Consider the following 23,360-nt stretch of genomic DNA (forward strand, 5'->3'; position numbering starts at 1 on the left):
GTAAGAAGTCGTAGCTGGTGCATTCATAGCCGGCGGTCAAGAGGCACCGGTCTCTCGCCTGCTCTATTTAATTTTTATTCGCAAATTCTCCACGTAGTAGCAAGGACTGTTGTCGCGTATCTAGGAAGACGTACTCGAGCTAATATCGACTCTTATATATTTTTTTTATCTTAGAATAACGTCGTGTTTCAAGTGAGACGCTTGACTCACTTTTTCGAGATGACTAAAATACCAGAAGCATTTTTGAAACAGGTATGTTTTTTTTAATGTATATTTTTTATATAAAAGAAATTTCATCAATAATAATAGCTTATACTTACATAATTCTTGTATTGTTTACTATATTAATACATATAAAATATGAGTAAAATATTTAATTAAGAATTCGATACTGTAATGCAAGTAAGCATCATACATTTTGTTTTTTATATATAGAAATACGGCTTGTAATTTTATTAATAATCGACGTACCATAATAATTTAAATAAACAAGTTCAGATTGAATTGTTATTTCGTTCTCAGGAAGCGTTTGTGTTTTACAGAAATCGTTTAAATAATAACGATCAGCGTCGTTGCCGTCATTATTTTTTATCTTTTATTAAAATATGTTTTTTTATCAAGTAAGTTATTATTAAGTAAGATATTAAAAAAAACGCATTTTGACATATTTTTTTTAAGTCGTTATCAACACTTAGAAAATACTAAGAAATTAATATTACCCATAGGAGAGAATAGGTATATACATAAAAAAGGAAAGACAAATAAATAGATATACAATGAATTTAAAATACGTATAATTAATGAGTTTTTACTCATTATAATGTATCCATTTTTATTACTTTTTTACATTATTAGTAGGGTTATTCTGTAAGTCACCTTCTATTCTGTAGTCACCGCGGAACTCAATCTTAAAATGTTAGGATGTGATATGCGACACTGACAATAATAATTACAAGTACGCATATGAAAATGCTGTATCACCGTCACTTGGCTGTCACCAACCTTCTCGAGTGAGATACGGAGTGAATTCGTAAATAATCGCAATGCAAATCAAATTTTAACAATTATTCTTTTGAAAACGTATTGACGCTTGACGCTTGATTAAAAATATGATTTAATACAGTCTCATATGTTATTCTCTTCATTAAAAAAAATATTATGACAATTATTTTTAATGTAGAAAGCTTTGACTTAGACGTGCGAATGAATAGTTTTAGCAATTTTCCGGTTTTAATTGGACACTAGTCGATACTAAACATGAATTGAAGTTTTAATTGTTCTACTTCTGTCTGTAAAAATGTCACGTTCAGCATTTAATTCCCTAAAATTGATTTAAGTGTTAAATAATGTAATTAATTTAATTTTTTATCACTACGACCTTATTTGGATGAAGAAAACTGCATTAAAAGAAAGATTTAAGCTCTGCTAATCGAAACTGTTTTGTTCTTAAAATCCTTTTTAAGTATGTACACTAAAAATGTTATAGGAAATATTTATAATAAATTAAAAGACCTTCAGTGATGTAGGAAGATTTAAAAGTGAAGGTAATCGAGTAAAATCCAAACTGTGTTTGGTGGTAGGACTTTGTGTAACCCCGTCTGGGAAGACATAACGTCTTCGTTCCCAAGGTTATTAACGCATTGGTGATATGAATTTTTAATATTCCTTAACAGTACCAATGTCTATCGGTAGTAGTGACCACCCGCCAATAGGTGTCCCGTTTGCTAATATCCGCTTACTATTTTATTTTAACGTACGTGGTCAGAATTAAAAGGTAAGATTGTCTATTGATCTGTAGACGCATCCTGCTTATTATTAATAATACACGCAACGATCAAAATATTAAACTTAATAGCAAATATAATTAAATTAAGATAATTAATAATTTATTAATAATAAATGTTATCTAATTTTAACATAGTTATTACGAATAAACTTATAACGTAATACAAGAAATAAAAAAAAATGTATTATAGGTTCAATTCAATCATTTCCCGCTTTGTTTTATAAAAAAGTAAAACGATTTCAATTTCCTGTTGCAATCAAATGTGTTTATGCCATGTACTGACTATCTAAACTAGCGCACCAAATGTTATTCTATTTTTAAAAATTCCAACAATTGCATGCAATTACTTGTATTTGGGAAAATGTATTATGTATTTACGTGACATTATCGTTGTGCATACCATTTCGACTTCTATTTTACATCACTGCAGAGATTACATTCGTATTACAGCGACATAATAATAACATGTTGATTTCCCAAGTAAAGCTAGTTGAATTGGCCTCTAAATACTATTGTATTTTTTTCCTTGATGAAACTCAAGGAAAAAGTGTTTAAACATCACACAAAATTGCAAATATCTCCATTTCGTGTTTACAATTACAGTAAATCTGTTTATTAACTCGTCATGGAGATATACAATTATGTTTCGATGACAATAGATTTTAAATCACATTGTGAAGAAATTATAAACAATGTTCTTGTTTAATTTATTACTGTATGGTTAGAATTATGAACGGGACTGTACCGGGGCCCGCGGGTTATACTCTTTCGTATTAAACTAATTAATTATCTTAAAAATATTTTATTTTTATTTATATCGATCCGATTCGAAAGGTCAGTGAACCAGAGTAATTACGAACACGAGGAACATAACGTCTATTTTTCCATGATTGGTGGCTTTTCACATTATAGGGATGGTAAATATATGCCAGTCTGCCTACATACGTTAAATAATATATACCTTCTAGAATTTTATCTTTTCGTTAGTGATAATTCTGTGATTGATATGTTACGTCTATTCTCTATATACTTCAGACTGAGCAGAGATTTTATCGTAATAAGTAGTTCCGATATTTTAAAGAGATACACATTCGCACTTACAGATTATGTATACATATATAAATATATATTTGCATATTAAAATATAATAGTATCCTTGTAACTAGCACTCATTTACAAAGAGTGATTCTAACAATATTATAAAGTTCTATTTCCCACTACACGCAAAAACTAATCCGATTGACATGGAATTTTTCATAGAGATTCACATAGAACAAGCCAACATTACATTAACAGCCTGTAAAATTCCCACCGCTGGGCTATGGGCTATTACTACTATTACTGTTAACTATCGTAAGATTGTGAACTGCTGGAAATGTTTACAATGTTTATATCTAGATAATGATCTATCGAAGTGAAGTTCGGTTTAATTATAAAAAGTAACCTAACCGGACGATTTTAAACTATTGAAATTTTATTGCTTTAATTTGTAAGTTGAGTCACTGTCCAAAAATATTCGATGGCTTACAATCTTACAAGATATATTATAAATATTCATATATATTTTCATTTAAAATTTCACGGAGATCTATATATATAAAAATGAATTGCTGTTCGTTAGTCTCGCTAAAACTCGAGACCTGCTGGACCGATTTGGCTAATTTTGGTCTTGAATTATTTGTGGAAGTCCAGGGAAGGTTTAAAAGGTAAGTAAGTATGATAATAACGCTAGGAATTTAATAAAAACAACTTTGTTTTTCCTTAGAAATAGGGATGGTCGATTAATATTGATTTTCGATGATCATCGATGTTAGACAATAAAACATAGATGTTTTAAAATTGATTTAGCTTTATTTAAAATATCGTTACATCTATTTCTCAAATTTAATAATTTCTTCCCTTTAGGACGACGCAAAGTTTACAAAAAAACACCGATGTCATCAATTAACATCGATGTTTAGTGCTCAATAAACATTGAGTATCAATGCTCGGTATCGATGTCATTATCGACGCCATAATCATGTTTTTGCAACATGGTAACCAACAAACCAACCAACAAATAAATCGAACCTTTATTGACGATTGATTCCTCTTATGACAAAGAGTGCATTCTGCATCCTACTATCCCCCTATATATTATTACTCTTTGCTTCTATCTTTGTGAGTGACGGTTACAACTACGTGCGCGAGAACTTTCTTTACTTCGGTGATCCTTTGCGATGTGCTCTTTTTTTAACCTTTGTGATAATGACACTTTACTACAAAGGGCGCGAGAATTTTTCTTACTTTTTTTACGATGCCGAGGAGAACATGAGCTGACTTAGGTTGTCGCAGTCAATCAAATATGCGAAGAGCTACTTCACATGTTAACCGTACTAATGACCAGAAAGAGACAGATCGAGAAAATAGTCATATAAAATTAAATGTTAGTAGCATAATGAAATTGAGAGATCTCGCAGACTCAGTGCTCCTGTGATTCTGAAACGATCCTGCATTCCACTGTGATCCAGCAATAGATTATTGTGCCGACAAATAGGTAAAAATTGGGGAAATGACAATAATTGGTAAATATTATAAGATGTTACAATACCAGTTGGTAAGCGTTGTGTTCACAATCCAACAGTGAAGAGAACTATTGTCCATGAATTACAATATTTTCTTCATCGGAACAACAATTTAGTAAACATGTTCAAAATAGCATTGGATCGAATGCCATCCGAAAGCCATAATATTGTCGTTCGAGCTGACAAAACACCTGCCGATGAGCCGATGCCGATGAGGCCGATGACACACAAGGAGGTTTAATTCGCTCACCATTGACGAAGTGGATGATGTCATTGTAGGAGAAAATTTACAGTCTAGAGATATTGATATCGTCGGAATAATGATTTGAAACATGTATCTGAAACACACAGGACTTATAATGTGTTACAATCTCCTTTGATCGTCTGGCAGGGGGAAGATGGGTACCATTTTAATATAAAAATGGTTACACAAGTAACAGGCGCTGATGCCAAACAGATGCCCACAAAAAGTTATTGCTATGAATTTCTATTCATAAAGACTCATGATACGTGTAGGTGAAGTAAATCTTATTACTATCATATTCTGAGGTGCTTTTCCATCAGTTTGCAGTTGACATGCATGTCAAAATTGAGGCTGAACTATTGACATACATCCGTCTGAACCAAAGACAGCTTCGATCAGAAAAATACATTAATTATAAATGCTATGAAACAGTCGGCCCAAAATTGCATGCAATAGTTACCAAACACATGATACCCGTGTATCTATCTGTATCTAAACTCTGCAAGGTTTATACCTTGCAGAGTTTTCAACTGTATGGTCGACGGCACGTGTTCCAAGCGATTCCCAAGAGACCTGATTGCTGAAACCATCACGGGAAATGATGGATACTCATTGTATCGGCGGCGATCAGTTGCGGACAATGGTCGATTGGTAGTTGTGAGGGTAAAAGGAAAAAATGTTGATGTAGACAATCGTTGTATTGTGCCATACTCGCCAATTTTATTAATGGAGAACATTGTAACTCTGTGAAGTCTAAAGTACATATGTAAATATTAGCAAAGGTAGCGATATGGCCGTCTTCGCTATAACCGATGCAAATTATGAAGTATCACAGTACCAGATGGGTCGCTATGTAAGTAGCAACGAAGCAATATGGCGAATCTTTCCATTTGTGATCCATGAAAGACAAATACAGTAGTCCAAAAATATAATATAATAATAAATTATATATTAATTACATGTGTAATATATAATTACACATGTAATTAATTGAAAATAATAATAATAAAACCTCATTTATATCAAGTATTTTTTTATTAATTACGAATTTCTATTGTTTGTTTGAAAATTTATTTTATACGAAAGTTTAGCTTTTTTATTTATCGATTATGGCAGTACGAAGTCTGCCGGGTCAGCTAGTAGTATATAATAATAATTAATCAATAATATGTATATAATTTTTATTATATGTAGGTATTGATTGTGATATATTTTTATTTACGTCATTATTAATTATTATTACCTTAAGACACTATTAATATGAAATATCTATTTAATTTAAATTAATTTTGCTTTGGCTGGCAAATGTATACCGGCTTGATTACGCAATTATGATTTAAGAGAAAAATAAAAGTATTTTAAAATATTTCAAGTAATAGTAGATAGTTTGGACTAAATTCTTTATCTTGGTGATTCAGACTGAGATATAACGCATGTATTATACATGAATGGCCCACGACTCAGCTATTGAATTGGTATTTTGTCGGTCGCCCGATACGGCGTATACCTACTGAAATTACTAGATAGACTTCTTCCGTTGATCATGCGATGCGTGATTTACTTGCCTTTGTTTGCTTTTGAGAGATTTTTGTAGTTAGTCGCGTTTAAATTTTAGGTTTTTTTTAAATATTTATTAATACGCAAAATAATATGTCGCCTTGACGATAGTTAAAGAAAAAAATACATAATTCCACTTAAATTTCAAAAAATAAACCGTCTCATTTCATTCAACAGTTTCGATGACATTATCAAACAATACTTTTTTATCGATCGTTTTACTTAATAATTAAAAAATATTACGAAAATAACGAACCACATAAACACATCTAATGTGTAAATAATTATGAGATGATAATTATATTATTAGTCTTTAATTTGGAAAAAGCTACTGTCACTTTACCAGAATCGACCAGTCAAAATGATGGAGACTATTAATGATAATAATTTAAGAAGGATTATTTACGATGTCATAGAATGTGGTCAGTGAAATTATTGTTCATTGGAAATTGGTTCGTAATATCCTAAGGAGAGACTATTGAAAAATTACATGCAATTTTATTGTCTTTAGTGAAATTATTATATTCAGTTGAAGACATGATGTTTTTTTCTGAACACTTTATTTTAGTATAATATACTATGTACTATGTTCTGATTTCACATTCTCACTGTCTAACTTTGAAATTGTTTATTGAAAAAAATAATACTTTGAATATAAAAGTAGTACCCACCGATTCGAAATGCAGATTCTAACGATAAGAACCAAATAAATCAGTAATTACTGTTTTCCACCAATTACATACCTTAAGTATGTAGATTAAATATAATTCAATTGATATATTTGAAAATAAACAAATAATAATGACAAGTTTTTTATCGTTTCTATTATATATTATTTTGTAACATACCTTATTTTTACCGCTCATACTTCTTAACAGACCCAAAAGCTTTTCGCACGTCTAAATATATTGTCTTTAAAACTACTGGTCCATATTGCAATGAAAAAAATCTGTGTATATCCAATATATTTTAATTTATTATGATTCGTATATCATTTTATTTTCTATACAATTGTAAATAAACCCCATAGAAAATAGATAAGGAATAAATAGTGTAACAGCATTACTTTAATTCGTTTGGCTTGACTATAGTAGTTGTACTTATATCCGCGTATGTAGTTACACGCACAGAAACTTAAAATGACAGAAACTGAAAAGCGGCAATTGGAATAAGCGCTCTTAATATGATACTAGTGGGTCATCCGGTTTTGTTTTCATTTAATTTCATTGCAAACTGCAAGTTACTCATCCACATTCAGCGCCGAAATGATGAAACCTTATTTAAATGATTTTTTTTATGTCAAATAGTATGCATTAGTTCAGTTAGAATTGGAGACTGTCAATCACAATTATTTTAATTTTGTTTACGTTTTTAATTTTTTTCCTAATAAAGCCGTAGTACCGCTCTCTAACCTGCCAACAGCTTTATTCCGCTTTCTTAAATTAATTCTAATAATTTTAGTAAATTGCTTTTAAGAATCTGCTTTATTTTTCTGCACATCTATGGCTGGAGCTCTTCAAAATGAGACCATAATCGGTTTTTATGTGCAGCTATCGACCCAGAATCACTGGGGCAAAATCGGCTTACGCTATTACTATTTATTTTGATAAGAATTCGACGAAATTTATCGATTATTATTGTCCATTTTAGAGATCTGTAAATTTATTTTTACTTACAATGCTTTCCTCGTTACTGTTATATTTTTGGCAGTGTTCGCTGGTTCAAGTTCAAACAATTTGAATAAAATTCCACTTAATGTTAGACTAGTGAGACTAGTGATAATATTCTTAATGTGCGAATTCATTGACCTCCATTTTAATATTTCTGCTTATGCTAAAAAAATACTTTATCGTTTATAACACGAGCATATAACATATGTTCTTTAAAAACATATATAGATATAATTTCAGAAAAATATCTGTTATTATCTATATCTTTATAATTAAGATCGGATATATAATGTTTCCGTTTTCGTTTCCAAAAAAAAAATTTATTCTTATTAAAATTTCCTACCGAGTAATTCCTGCTTGTTTAGGTTTATACAACCATAAAGAATTTGTTGCTCGACTAAATAGATATAGTAGAGTAGAGTCGTGTCAGTAACTCTTGTGGGCAAATGTATTCGGTCGAGATCCCAGAAAGCGATCAAAATGCATCTGTTGCCAAATAAAATAAAAAAAACATGAATTAATGATATCGTGGTTCATACTTTGAACTACATTGCGCACCTTGGGCGTGAAACTGCCAATTTTTTTGTTAAATAAATTATATGTAAACGAGCATAAAATGCCAAAAAACTCCGTAGTTTCTTTCGTCGGTTTTTATCAGGTCAGGGCGTTTTCTTTTTCGAACCGGTGGTAATGTTTACTTTAATAATAAATAAGTAAGTAAGTGTAATGCTTCTATATTTAATTTTGGTTCGATTTGATTTGATTAGAAAATACTGCCGAATAAACCTACAGTTTCTTTGTTAAATTTTAACGATTGTGTTATTATTATCAGTGGAAAGTTAGCTTATGTATATTTATATATTGTTATTACGCTATAAGTGTCATGTCGTTGTTTGTTTCCCTAAAATAAAATAAAAAATTGTAAATTAAACTTTTTGTCTTCTATGCGTTACTTAACCATTACGATTGACATGAAACTTAAGTAAGTTGTTCCGGTTACACCCGTTTAGGATTCTGGCCCGAAGAAAAAATTGTATATTTGTACTTCAAAATGACCTCTTATTCTTATGTGAAGTCGGGACGTGTAGCTTGTTTATATATATTCCGCGGTAGAGTTATCAAGAGAATTGTTAGAGTATTACAAGGTTTTTATTTTAAATATATTAATAAATTATTCAAACTAATTAATAAAGACCGAATTACAATGAGAAATAAATATAAATTTTATTTTTTAAAGGAAAATTTTTTATCAAGTTCAAGTAACATTTATTCAATACATTACTAAATACGAAAATTATATTATAATAATTATTCAGTAGACATGTATTGTTTGATAATATTATTGTGTTGTATATTTATTTGTTTAATATTAATTCCAAGTTTCGATGAATAATCAAGTATACTTGGTTACCTACTTCTAAGTTTATCCTTAAATCCCGATCTATCTCGTTAGAATCCGTACAATGTGAGTCGGTGGTATTTTTAGGTTAATTATGTCGATTTAAAAATGCTTTTAATCTAAAGAAGAAGGCTCTTATTCGGATTTAGATATCTTTTTTAGTGACACCTTCGAAATTAACAGTTTATTTATTTATTACGAAGCAATAACGTAATACATACATGTAAATTGTAAACCGCACGGAGCAGCTAGTCCATCTACATAAGACGTGTTAATATAAAAAATATCGACCTTCCTACATAGAAAGTTATTAAGAAGCTGATTATCGGCTTTAATTAGCGAAATAGCTAATCTTCTAGTTAGATCACATAATGTTAAGATTAACTTTAAAAAAATGACAAAAACCAAGGGAAAACCTATAGCAACATATAAATCGGGGTAGATAATTATGTTTAACGATTTTTATCACGTTTGAACTAGCGGCTGAAACCAATTACTTAATGTGGTTTTCTAGACCGGGAAAGAAAATCCACAATAATATCACTTAAAGTAAGCAAGCCAGCACTGAATATTTTATTAGGAAGCAAAAATGACTCTGTACTGTCAAAAACATAACCATCATGTTAAAAAATTAAAATTTGTGGTTATTGAAAAAAATTAAAAAATGGAAATTCGTTAATGAAATATATAAAATTTTTTGCTGTGGAGAAATTCACAAGTAAAACATCTACACATAAGAGAGTAGAAAACGACTGCGTAGCATAAACCTTTTGCCACCACAGCATACGAATTAACCTTAGACACCACACATCGTGTTTATCATAACGAGGTCTTGTCGTGTAAATCAGCGTTGTACATTGTAAAAACTCGTATCATCACATCGTAACTTACTACGTTGCACTGAATGTATGTTACGTTCGTACCATACCAGATGCCGTAGTCATCACCAAGGCAGACAGATGTTACCCATTGATGTTTTTGACTCGATCGAGTGAAAGTGTAATAATAATAATGGCAATAGCAATTAGATAACGTAAAAATCTTGCCCATTGTAATATTTACAACGGACGTTGTTCCAAAAACCCTCTCGACTAACTTAAACGCCCTGCAAATGACCGCATCCACCATTCCACAATTATTCAGAAGGCAGTTATTCTCAACACCTGCCGTCTCATACGTAAGTTCTTCTCATCATCATATGCTTAACTCTACAATGGCTGATACACTTCACTTAGGCTTACATTTCGTGTATCGGTTTTATTACCTCTATAAAAGGGAGTAAAAAAAAGAAGAAGAAGAAACATAATAAAATTAATAATATATACAAAAGTCTTTGAGCTTATGAAGTTAAAAAGGTTTTTAATTATGATACGATATTTTAATTATACCACGGTGACTGAGTTCACATTTTATCAATTACAAATTGGTACTTGGTTAATTCAATCCGGGTGAAGAAACGTTCTTTGTTGACAGAAACGACCTTCGGCGCTTCGCTGACTCTTCAATTAAGCAATTATAATGAAATGCTTAGGTTTTGACATTGGTTTCCTAGACGGAACTGATGGCTTTACTAACACAGTCTTTTTTTTTTATTTATTTTTTTTCAAGTGCCAATATTAATGGAATACTGCTTTGAATAATACTTTCAAATATTTTTTAATATTGTAGACATATTTTTGGAAATATATCGATTTATCGCGATCTTTTTTCTTCGATAACTATTTTTTTACATCGCTACTTACATTTGCGACGCCACTGACGTCCATCAGATGAAGTATGTTGAATGTTATCTTAGAATCTGAATCAACGACGAATTTGTTTCACATTTATGACTGACTATTTTGTGGAGTGGAAATTTGAGATAAGGAAGAGTAGATAATGTCGGCTATTTTGTGTGTGAAGTTATAGGAAAAAGCAAAAATCTAACGTATGATTCCAAGTATAGACCCAGACAAACACCAGTAAATTTGAATGTGCTTAATTTGTGTTTATAATTAATCTTTTGTCGGGATGGGGGAAGGAAAACACTGTGAGAAAACCTACATGCTGGGTATGTCACATATATCCACTAACCAATATTGGAGCAGCATCTTGGTACAGTAAGCTTCTTGTCCTCAAAAAGAAGAGCAATTTACATTGTAATCTTACAATACTGTCTTTATAATTTAAATGTCCAGTATGTGTATACAAAATATTTTGAGATCATGATTTAAGAGATAGGATGGTACAATGAAATTGCCATATTTTGAATTAATTTCTGAGTCTTTTATATTGAACTTGACTCAAGGCTACGTTAGGATACCACATCTCCCAAGGTTGGTGGGGTATTGACATTGTAAGAGGACGGTGGTGACGTTTTGATATCAGATGGCCTGATTGTCAGTCTAACTATCTTTTCTTTACATAAATGTCACACCGCTAATTAACTTTCATTTTTCAAAAAAACGGTATTATGTAACGATGTAGTACCAATAACTCAAAAACGACTTGACTAATGTAAAAGATAATATTTGATTATATTAAGGGAATCCATATTTGGGTAAAACGTAAGTTATAATAAACCTCGATTAGTCCAAGAAGTTGAGTGATTATCAGATTTTAACAGTCAGCATTTATCACCAAAAGTTTGAGCAAAATTTCAGCGCAATCTTTGGCAAATTGTAGTTTAAAATACGGTAGTATATTTGACCCTACACATTTTACCTAATACTTCTAGTTTGAGTTAAATAAAATATATATTTTTTTAAAAGTGCTGACTCTTTGAGTATTACTGATAAAGGCCATTGTCGTTTATCACTGTCTAGAAATAAAGTCTAAATAAAAAGATTGAGGATGCTGGCGTGTGGGTTTTTCTTGGAGATATCCTGTGACGTAACAACCAGTGCTTATTTTTAAATTATTTTAGTTATGGCTCACCTTCGGCGCTTCACTCGCTTTCCTTATTATTGGCCTGGTTCGAGGATATTCAGCTTCCGCAATACCTTCAATAGAAAACCTGGAACCGGATCTCATTCAGCATAGTGAACAAAAATCATGGATTGGTAAGTATTCAATTAATTTGTTCTTAGCTTATCCGAACTAGAATATGTCTTTGATTGATACTCGATTTTCGCAAGTGTGATTGACCAGTTATGTAAATTGAAAATACGGTTTTTTTTTGTGTAATTTATTTATATTTTATGATGCTGTTATAGATTTCATTGAAATTTCAAATATGTTAACGAGTAAAACGAAACACAAATTTCAATGCGAGTCTTATTGAAACCGACCTGTTCAAGTATCAAAGCGTAGAATGTGAGAATCGGGGTAATTGAATATTATGCTTTCATACGTAATTAGTCTATTTGACGCTGATATTTTTACTCTACAGGTGCGATACCACCGTTAGGTGCCTTCCTGGGCAGTATGTGTTCCGGACCATTAATGCAACGTGCGGGCAGAAAACGAACTTTGCAACTGACTGCACCACTTTGGGCTGCCAGTTGGCTAATCCTCGGATTTGCACCTAACTTTCCGCTCGTATTGTTGGGTCGTATCATGTCAGGCCTTTGCGTCGGTTTCGCTTTAGCGCCAGCACAAGTATATGTGAGTATATTATTTATTACAGTTCAATATATATTATTTAATTAAAGTGTGTAATATTTTTAAGTAAACTTAACGCTGACTTTGTATTAAATGACTAACTTTAGTCTTCATTATATTAAAATCAATTTTTGATTTTGGTATTATGCGTGAATGTTTCTTGTAATACGACAAAATATCTTACTTAGCTGGAGTTGGTCTAGATAATTAATTATATTAAAAAAACGAAGGCTTACACTTAGACTCTAATAACGTTTTGTAAAACTTTTACGACACAAGCTACAATATATATGTGTAGTTACAAGTAGTTACAGTCGAGTATATATATCATCGGCTGAGAGAACGTTCCCTGAACTCCAATTGGTGTTGACGCTTATTACAATAGAAATATAAACGCTTATACAATCTATGAACGGACACCCCTTTTCTTGTCGCTGCATTAAAAGACTTTAATTTAGTAAAAACCTAATTTAGTACAACATTATAATACATGTGACAATACAGAAGTAAACCAAAAGGTATTCAATGCAAGTGTGTCCACGATGGTTGAGGATATAAATTGATCATCGACGTAATAACATATAAATAGTGTACACATAATTATGTTTCATATCTTGATAAGACATGTGTTGCAAAAGGATGCAGAGCTGACAATAATATATGTGTACGGATGTACATTGTACATATATACTTTAGTAATTTTTAACAGCAGTATAGAATGATATATAATGCTCTTTTTTACAAAAGGAACAATTTTTTAGTCGCCACAAAAAGTTTGTGATCACTTTAAATTGTTTGAAAAGTAAATATCGCTATATGTACATATAATAATCATTTCGAATAGTTTCAAATAAGATGCCAAATATAAAAACATAGAGTTTTGAGATTGTTTGTATCCTACAAAACGATACAGTATTGGTAATACTCTTCTCCTATTCTGTTGTTTAAATATATATATTTACTTTTCGTTTAGAAGTTATTATAATTCGATTAGATGCTATTTCCGTGCTACTAGAAGGTTGAAGTCGTTGGAGAATTCATTGTTTTTTCGTCTCTAATATTTTGAGAACAAAATATGATGTTGACTTCAAACGGCCTGCGTAATACCATAATGACCATCGTATTAAATTTTGATTACCTTGGACATAGGATGTTGTCGTTAATGGTATTCAGTGGGAAGTTGACAACTCAAACCAATTTACAGCAAAACTATTTTTTTTTTATGTTATTAGCTAGAATTATACTCACAGGCTCACTGACACAAGTCAATTTTAGTCGATGTAACCGCATAGGTAATATCGACCTGATTCGATTCAACTGTACAGACTATTAAACAAATTAAAGCAATAAAAATCTATTTAGTATAAGTTTGCTATATATAATTTAAATTTACATTTGCCTCAAACTTTTAGTTGAGCAACAGACGTTTCAAACAGTTCCAGTCACGTATGATTATTGTTTTTGTGTAATCCCTTATTTTAATTTATTAAGTTTATTTCTAGTACGTCAATAGTATTTACGTAGGTGATAGATCTAAAGCAGATGTCAGTATAGTTAACAGTTCAACATTGTTACTTATAAGGAAGTCCGTGTTTATTAATAATTGCTCAGTGTAATACAAAACACATTTGTTTATAGCAATGTATAATTAATATTTATATCGTAAGTAAAATATATTCTGCCTTCAAATGCCGTTTCGATTCAGTTTTACTTACATAATATATTTTTAGAAATAAATGCAATTCGATATTCTAATGTAAAAAAAAATTGGCAAGAATGCAATAGTGATTGTAATATTATGAAGTATTTTTATTTACTGTAGGTATTTTATTTTTCGGATTGGTGCTCTCATTATATACACATATTTAAGAATGTTTAGGAATAAGAATACTTTCTAATATGTGAAGTAAATGACATAAAATGTATGTGTATTTGAATCAAGAAATGACTTAATAAGTCTTGTTGTAAGGTAAGCGAATGCTGTGATCCTGAAATCCGTGGAAGGCTCGGATCTCTGCCTACACTGTCCATGTCACTGGGCATTCTAATCTCCTACTTGGCCGGTAACTGGCTGTCATGGAGACATCTGTCGTTCCTCTCCGCCTTGTTCTGTGGTAAATATATATTTTATTACAAACAAAGATAAAGATTTAGTATAAGATAATTAAATTATTATTATTTTAAATTAAATATTCGACAGAAACAGAACGAGATGCAATTTTTTTAAATATTTATCTATACATATAATAAAATTGGAGTGTCTGTTTGTAGTATTAAAATAACCCATTTTTACTAAATGCTTATGTATGTATACACGGTACATTTACCAAAATAACATTTTTTACAATTTTTGTATGTATGTCTCTCTGTCTATCTGTCAGTCTATATGTCTGTCTGTCTGTTTGTTCCGGCTAATCTCTGGAACGGCTGAACCGATTTCGACGGGACTTTCACTGGCAGATTATTCTGGCAGATCATTTTATTTTAGAATTATATATAGAATAAAAATAAAATAACGCTACAATATCCAAATAACTTAAATTCAAACAACGCGCACACAGCTAGTTCTATATATTATTATTTTAAATTTACATAAAAAAAAATATATTTTTATTTGGTCGATATTTAAATTGCACGCGTAATGAAAATATAATACGTGAACATGTTGTCTTTGCGTTATTTATTAATACCATCATTTACTACATACAGATAAATAAATATCAAATAGTGTAGTTAACACTTTAATAAGCAACTTCACTATAATTTGCTGTACGCCAATTTGCGACATAATGACGCTTGTGGCTTTTTAGCGTTAACAATGTATGTATATATAAAAAAATAAGTATCTTATTTGAAATACCCGGGGGGCAATTCTACAAATGAATATATTAATAAATTGTCACTTCATCGCAATTGAATCGAAAAGTAATTATTGCTGTTTAGCCATTTTCCTATTCTACTTATACAACAATCCTATTGCGGTTCGGTCGAATGTGAAACTTATCGTAATCGTTACACATTAGCAGAATAGGACCTCCGTTGCGACTTAGCTGAGATTTAATTTTGTAAGGAATAGAAGAAGTTGAATCGCAATAGAATCGGGAACGTAACGTTACCTTTAATAAATTAGTAGAATGGACCATGTTACTACTTTATACTCGAGTACTCAAACGATTTTGATATTTAGTTATCTTCAAAATTGTTTTTCTTAATTCACTTATTGTTTTTTTTTTTTTTAAATTAAATTTAGATGTTACATCGTAATTAATCGATGATCATGATCAATAAAATAATTTTATGTATTAATGTCTTAAAAATCTTATTAGAAATTGCAAAATAAAAATTATAAATAGCTCAGTATTGCAAAGTATTAGTATTGCGGAGAATAGTAGCAAAATAGAGTAAATATACTTTGAAAATATATTCCAGTTGAATGGCAATTCTGATTATCTTGGCAAAAAAATGAATTAGTCTTTTCACTAGTAGACGAGAAGAGGTGAAGTTTTGGAAATGCCGCTGCACTATTTATGCTTTTATAGTATAAACTAGCTGTGCCAGCTACTTATTATTAAAAAGTTATTGTTGTAGCCTGAGTTACTCTTTATAACATCAGCTATTCGCCAGTGAAAATCCCATTAAAATCGGTCCAGCCGTTCCAGAGATTAGCCTAAACAAACAGAAATACAGACAAAAATGAAAGTAAAAAATATATTTTGGTATATATCTACTATACATATGAATTTAATAAAAAGCGGTTAATTTAACATTACAAACAGACACTCCAATTTTATTATATTTATTTATGTAGTGATTGATAACGTGTATACGTATTAATTGAGATTGTCATGTCCTCGGGGGTATTACAATATATCTTGATTAAATAGTTTTGATTTCCGAGATATTTGTCACCGAGTTTGGCGGTCAGCAGAACTATATTTTTATTATTCTTATAGTTATATATGACCTTAGATTATTTATATATATATAGATAGAATGTCGCATAACAAAACAACTAAAACAAACGGGCTAACTTTATTATCTTGGTGTGCGTGATGGCTACGCTTTACACGTGCCAAACGTCAAACTACTTTACTAGTGTGCATGTAGTTAATGACTAACAGTTGGTTACTATTTCTTTCGTCAAATCTCAAGACATCTGTTCATAATATTATATGTTGTATATTTTGTGATATACTGTTGGTTTTGGTTAATAAGAATCATAATTATATTTTATTTCTTTTAGCGGCTTTATTTTTTGTTCTACTCCCGTTACCTGAGTCTCCAATATGGTTGAGTTCAAGAGGCCTGGACAACACATCCGCGGTCAAGTGGTTGCAACTCTCCCAACATGCCATAGCTACCGTCAAAGAGGACGATCAAGAGTGAGTTTGGTTTGAATAATTAAAGTACATTAGTAATTTGATTGCTCGATTATATATACATCAATGCCAATGATCGTTAAACCAATCTGACAAAATAATTATGAATACGAAGTAAGAAAACTGTTTAGTTTGTTTTTTTTTTTTTTAATATCGCGCTAAAGTAAATAAATTATTATCTCAAATGCGTTGTATGTATATCACCAGGTCTATTATAGTTATTGAGCTGATTATGGTATATTTAACTTTTTTTATTCTTGCAGGCACAATGAAAAAGTAGAAGAGCCCAAAAGTCTATTTACACGCGAAGTATTCTTTTCTTCAGCGGTTATCAAGCCCCTCATTGTTGGGTTTGCCTTGCTCTTCTTCCAACAATTCAGCGGTATCGACGCCGTCATCTTCTTCACAGTCGAAATATTCCAAACCGCTGGTAAGGATACGTATAGTCTAGCATTTATTGTAACATGACAGGACTATGGTTAATTCTGATAAAAAAATAAGCTATTTATTACGCACTTGTCTTTGCAATTTCAAGGGACGCGAAACAAACCCGGAAATCGTCGATCGAAACCCAATCTTAGATTCGTTAGCATTATCACTATCTACGTATGCACTAAACATTATTACAAGCTTGCAATTTCTCATGATTTTTAACACAGATAAATGTGGTTTTGAACTTAACAAGAAAACCGTCCTTTGTACTAAGAACGTTCTTTTTACATAACTTTTTTTTGGTTTCTGAATTTAAATGGACTTAAGTCCATTTCTAAATTTAAAAAGTAGAACATAAGCACATGCATCCCCAATTTTCGTCTTAATTTGTTGAAAAGGTAATTATTTTATATAAACATATATATTTTTTCCTGACCTTCCGTCAATTCGTTTTTTTTTAAATTATATTTAGCCTTTCTGGGATTTGGCATCTTTCATAGTGAAATTATAATTTAAGTATCTATAAATGAAAACTTAATGAACTGAATGAATATAATAAAAATGTTGTCATATTGAGCCTAGTTGATATTATCGTGTGATTTATAATCTGAAAATTAATGTACTTTATAGTTTTTGTAATGTGTTGAAAAAAATTGTTTGTTTCTTGTCAAGCATGTTTTGATATCGTTGCTAACAGACTTCATGCTGTCTTATTTGATTCTAGGCATCATAGAAATCCCTTTATTGCCCATTCTGAGCCCCATCTACTTTTTCTTTCTTTCTTGACACAATTTTGTGCTTAATATATGCATTCTAATATTGAATCAGTCGTAATTGTTCCCAATTTTTATATCGCAAGGCAAGAAAACACCTTAGTCTGCAATAACAGGCGCGTAAACACATCCATATACTCATGAATATATTACACACGCACACACACTCATGGACATACAACACATAAGCGAAATTTGGAATAAAAATCCCTGAGGAAATTAGTGCAATTATTCAATGTTATGTAACAATACAATACTTCCTCGATATGTATTTCAAGGCGCAATAATAACATAATTAAGCGTTTAACGTTTAATGATAATAATGATACGCTGGCTCCGGCGTCGCGTTGATTTATTTTATTTAATTATACAACCGTGTAACGTAAGTAATATTCATGTCTTTGCCAGTTCTCATGTGTAGTACTGCATATGTGCATATCAAAAATACTCCTTAATTCGTTGGTATTGTTCTATGAAAAGCTTTTAATTTTGGTTCTAAAAGGTCTAATTGGTTCATTGATAGTGATTTTATCTCTTAGTTTTGTAGCCTTTGAAGACTGTTAGTATGAGGTTGTCTTTTGTTTAAATATGTAGGCAGACTGGCAATCAGAGCAAGTGAAAACACCGTTTTTATTTGTAGGAAGCAAGCTAGACGCGATGACAGCGACGATCATAGTGGGCGCAGTGCAGTTGTTCAGTAACGGCGTCAGCACCGTCCTTGTGGACCGAGCGGGCCGTCGGCCGCTGCTGCTGCTCTCTGCGGTCACAATGTGTGTTTCCATGTTGTCCATGGGAGCTGCTTTCTACTTTCAATTTGAACACAACTCTTTACTGGGGTGAGTTAATGTACTACGAATATTTTATGAATTGCCTTTAATTAGTAATATGTATTAATGTTATTCAAAAAGTAATAGTCTGTGTCCGATATATAGGAATATTTTTTTTATTTTTTATTATTAAGGACCATCAGCAGTCACTACATTTACACATGTTATACATAAAAACATATACTAAATATGCATTTTTAGGTACAATAATTGATCACGTTAATAACATACAAAAAATAAAAAAAAGCAATAAAAAAAAAAAAATTCGCGTCGATTGGTCCATATCCTCACAAAGACTCTCATTATTGTTTGTTAAAACAATAGCACTATTTGTAACGAAGTTTGTGTTAGGGATTTCAATATAATCTCATGCCTTTTTAAAACGGATGCCTGAATATTTTGTATATGTTTTTTTGAAAGGAAAATACGGAAGGATAATATTTTCAACTCTGTTCAATTTACGTGAAATGTATATAAAATATTATGGAATATTTTTTTTATATTAAAATTGCATTCTAAAACACAACTCAGTCCAATGACACGGTGGATATGTGAAAAATAAACAATTCGAAACGGTTCTAACTCGAGTTTCACGTTTATGACGACCATTAGAGTTTTCTTTCAAATGATTTACTTTATTCATCGCCATGTACTTGTTAAATCAAATTCAATTCCTTTGTATGTGCGGACAATAGTTTTTTTTTCCTTTTTAATAGTTTAAGGAACGCTAATTGAATGTTGACTCTTGGTTAGCGCGTATTGACATGTGCTCTAAATAACATAATTATTATTTATGTACAAATAACATACATCAGTGAATCATCGCTTGCCGAATTCGTATATAAATATAATATTTACGTATACTTTAGTGATATTTGTTACTATGTAAATATAACTCACATCGCTAGTAAATTAAATGTTTCATTACTGGGCTAAGGAGCCCCTCCTTTTTAAGGAGAAGGTTTCGAGCTTATGTCAACACGCTGCTCCGATGCTGGTTGGTGGTTACACATGTGGCAGAATTTCATTGAAATTAGACACATTCAGGTCTCTTCACGGTGTTTTCTATCGGCGCCGAGCACACGTGATGAATTACAAAAAATTAAGCACATGAAATTTCAGTTTTGCTCGCCTGGTTTCGAACCTGCAATCGTCGGTTAAGATGCACGCGTTCTAACTGCTGAGCCATTTGGCGAGCACTAGTAGATATGATAAAATTTATTAAAATTACATGAAGGTGGAAGTTTCTTTGTTTCTTTCAGCACCAATAATACTTCGGGCATAAAAATATACGCAGATTTGTGTGCACGTCCTGCGTAATTGACTAAGAAATTCAGTTACTTTCAGTATTATTAGTATTTTAATGAAATCAAATTGTAATCCAAATTTATAATTTAATTAAAAATAGGGTTGCGGTTCCGAATCTCTTAAGCCTTAAGATATTTTTGCCGGCACGTCTTCGAAATGTTTTCAAGCGAAATTTATTTTAAAATTTAGGTAAAGCCTGTTAGGGTTTATATAAATGTATATTTCTTAACTAACTATTTTTTTTCCGAAAGATATACTCAGATGATTATATAAATTCCACGACAACATATACCGAAGGTATTTTTTGTATATATTCTCCATAATTCTCTAGTCATTGAATTAAAGAAGCAAAGTATTTATATTTTATGAGTTTATCAAAAGACAATTTCTAAAAAATAAATTAATACAAACGTGACCTCAATGCCATTAATATAAAAACTGAAAACATAAATTAAATTAATTACTATTTTAATTGTATATTAATATATTTTTTTAAGCAAATTCAAAATAATTAATGAATTTACGCTAAATTGTTATCGGCGTACAATAGTATTAGTGACATTCATAACTGCGAGATGTTTGTGTGCGTGAGAAGACTAAGACTTAAGACTAACTTTTAACTAGAGAATTAAGACGGCAAAAATGTATAAATTAAAATATTGTACGTGAAGTTCTACACAGATGTGGTCAACCAATTCGAAGAATATTTTTCTGTTATTCCAGTAAATACTACCAAAGGATTTAATGCGTCACCCAATGACGCTTTAGGCTTATTTAAATTTTACTTTCCCAAGATTGAGGTAGAATTTTCCTTTGAGAATATAACTCCTTGCGAAGTATTAAAAACTTTTAAAACATTGAATCTTAAAAGGACCAGCGATCTATGGGATCTATCAGTTGCAATTATTAACAACGTAATTGTCGACTTGGCTCCTTATTTAGCTGTCATCTTTAATAAATGTGTAGAATCTGGGATTTTTCCTGATCTATTAAAATTAAGTAAATAATCCCATTAAGTCCGGTGATAAAAATGACCCAAAAACTATAGACCAATCACTATTTTGACAATACTAAGTAAAATATTTTCAAAAATCGTGCTTAATCAATTGTTATTATACTTTAACTCGATCAAGTTATTATATATACACTCTCAACAGTTCGGTTTTACCAAAGGTCGCTCGACTACTGATGCGGGTATAGCATAAGACTTGCGACATTGTAATGTACATGTATCATCTGCATTATTCCTTATTTTTACACTTGATAGAAAAATAAACAACTATGACTTTGTAAGCAGTGCTCTGTCAGGGGTTCTTGTTTGGCTTGACATAAATAATTTGGTCCTAAATGCAGAAAAGATTAAATGTATTTTATTTTAACTGCCAATGTCAAGTGTCAAGTCAATTCTACTACGGTTTTTTCAATAATGAACGTCGAATCGACGATTTCTAGGGATTACCCTTGACTCCAAACTTCAGTGGAGCACCCAATTGTGTACCCTAGCAGGGAAATTAGTAGTGCCGTTTATTTATCCAATAAAAACTATTTCAAACTCACGGACATAAGTTCTGCTAGACTAGTTTATCTATATACTATAGATAATGTAGCAGATATTGAAATAGTATTTATTGTGCAGGTATATGGTACAGAGAACTTTTTCGGGCAATGGTATACGCATATATAATAAGAAATAATACACAACCAAAATTACCATTTAAAAAAAATAAAAAGTTTTTAAGACTTAATTAATTTATTAATCTTATTATTCAATAAAATAATACTTCATAGAAAGAAAACGCCTGGATTTAGGCTCGAATTCCATCACAGGACTGATTGAACTCTAATTGTGAATAGCATTGTAAATCTGTTTATTTGGAAAGTTGCTATTATTCGAGTTTCTTGCCGTTTCTTCTGTCGGAAGCTGCTTTCCGGAATGGTGGTAGTGTTTAAATATTGACGATTCAAAAACACAGCTTACTTGAATAAAATACATTTGATATGATTTAAAAGCATTGATAAATAAGGCATGTTACACAATATAAACTTTATATTGAAGATAAAAAGCGTGGACTTAGTATTTGTTGATTTCTAGGTAGAATATAAAAATATTTAATTGTACTGTCAGTAAGTACGCTGTAATTAAAATGGTGGTAAAGAGTAATTACTGAGTTTATTGAACGAAGAAATGTTTTTGTAAACAATTATTGGTTTTATAAATTTACGTACAACCTTTTCGCTTATCTTTCACGGTTATGTTAATTTACACTTAAAATGCGTGCGGACCGCAATACACGCAATTAATAAAATATTCGTATTAGTAGTTCAATAATATACATACATACATAATTGTCATAAAAATATATGATAATAGACAATAACATATTAAATTGTTTACAAAATAATTTAAGCTTCTAATTTCATCAAATAAGCTGATAAGACTGTCTAAACGAAATCCGTTATTTATATGTATATGTTTCAGACCGCGCTTCTCTCTAGAAATTATACATATAAACATAATTGTTACCTTATATATTTTGAATGTAGAGATATTTACAATTTTAAGCCAAGAAGCGCGAGCCTCCCTTCGCGAGAGTGTCATATTTCGCCTCTCGTGGGAATTTAAACTGTAACAATAGAGCTCTATATCAATAGGTAAGTAGTTCTTTGCGTATAACAAACAATACTTACGTCTATAATTTTATTGTGACTGTAAGAAATAAATGCAACCGGGAAACTTAAGTATTTAAAAGTATAGCAAAAGTTTACTTATTTAGGTAATGCTTTTTTATATTTATTCGCCATCATAAATTGCATTATATAAAAGGTAGGCGTACACAAC

The 23,360-nt window shown here is 30.9% G+C and overlaps 1 protein-coding gene across 2 annotated transcripts in view; it reads left to right on the forward strand.

The window, feature by feature from the left end:
* The window catches only part of LOC125066125 (facilitated trehalose transporter Tret1-like), a 29,603-nt gene that overhangs the window by 2,743 nt on the left and 3,500 nt on the right, over positions 1 to 23,360 (forward strand). Inside the window, exons 1-7 of one of the 2 annotated variants that reach the window (XM_047674049.1) lie at positions 16 to 252; positions 12,126 to 12,261; positions 12,591 to 12,805; positions 14,772 to 14,916; positions 17,046 to 17,184; positions 17,445 to 17,611; positions 19,027 to 19,222. In XM_047674049.1, coding sequence (XP_047530005.1) covers positions 220 to 252; positions 12,126 to 12,261; positions 12,591 to 12,805; positions 14,772 to 14,916; positions 17,046 to 17,184; positions 17,445 to 17,611; positions 19,027 to 19,222 — 1,031 coding nt within the window. In that variant the 5' untranslated portion in view covers positions 16 to 219. Of the gene's footprint in view, positions 1 to 15; positions 253 to 12,125; positions 12,262 to 12,590; positions 12,806 to 14,771; positions 14,917 to 17,045; positions 17,185 to 17,444; positions 17,612 to 19,026; positions 19,223 to 23,360 lie in introns of those variants that run through there. The other variant, XM_047674050.1, reaches the window with a different exon arrangement.

Source organism: Vanessa atalanta, chromosome 9 (genome assembly GCF_905147765.1).
Source record: "Vanessa atalanta chromosome 9, ilVanAtal1.2, whole genome shotgun sequence".
NCBI classification, from domain to species: Eukaryota; Metazoa; Arthropoda; class Insecta; order Lepidoptera; family Nymphalidae; genus Vanessa; species Vanessa atalanta.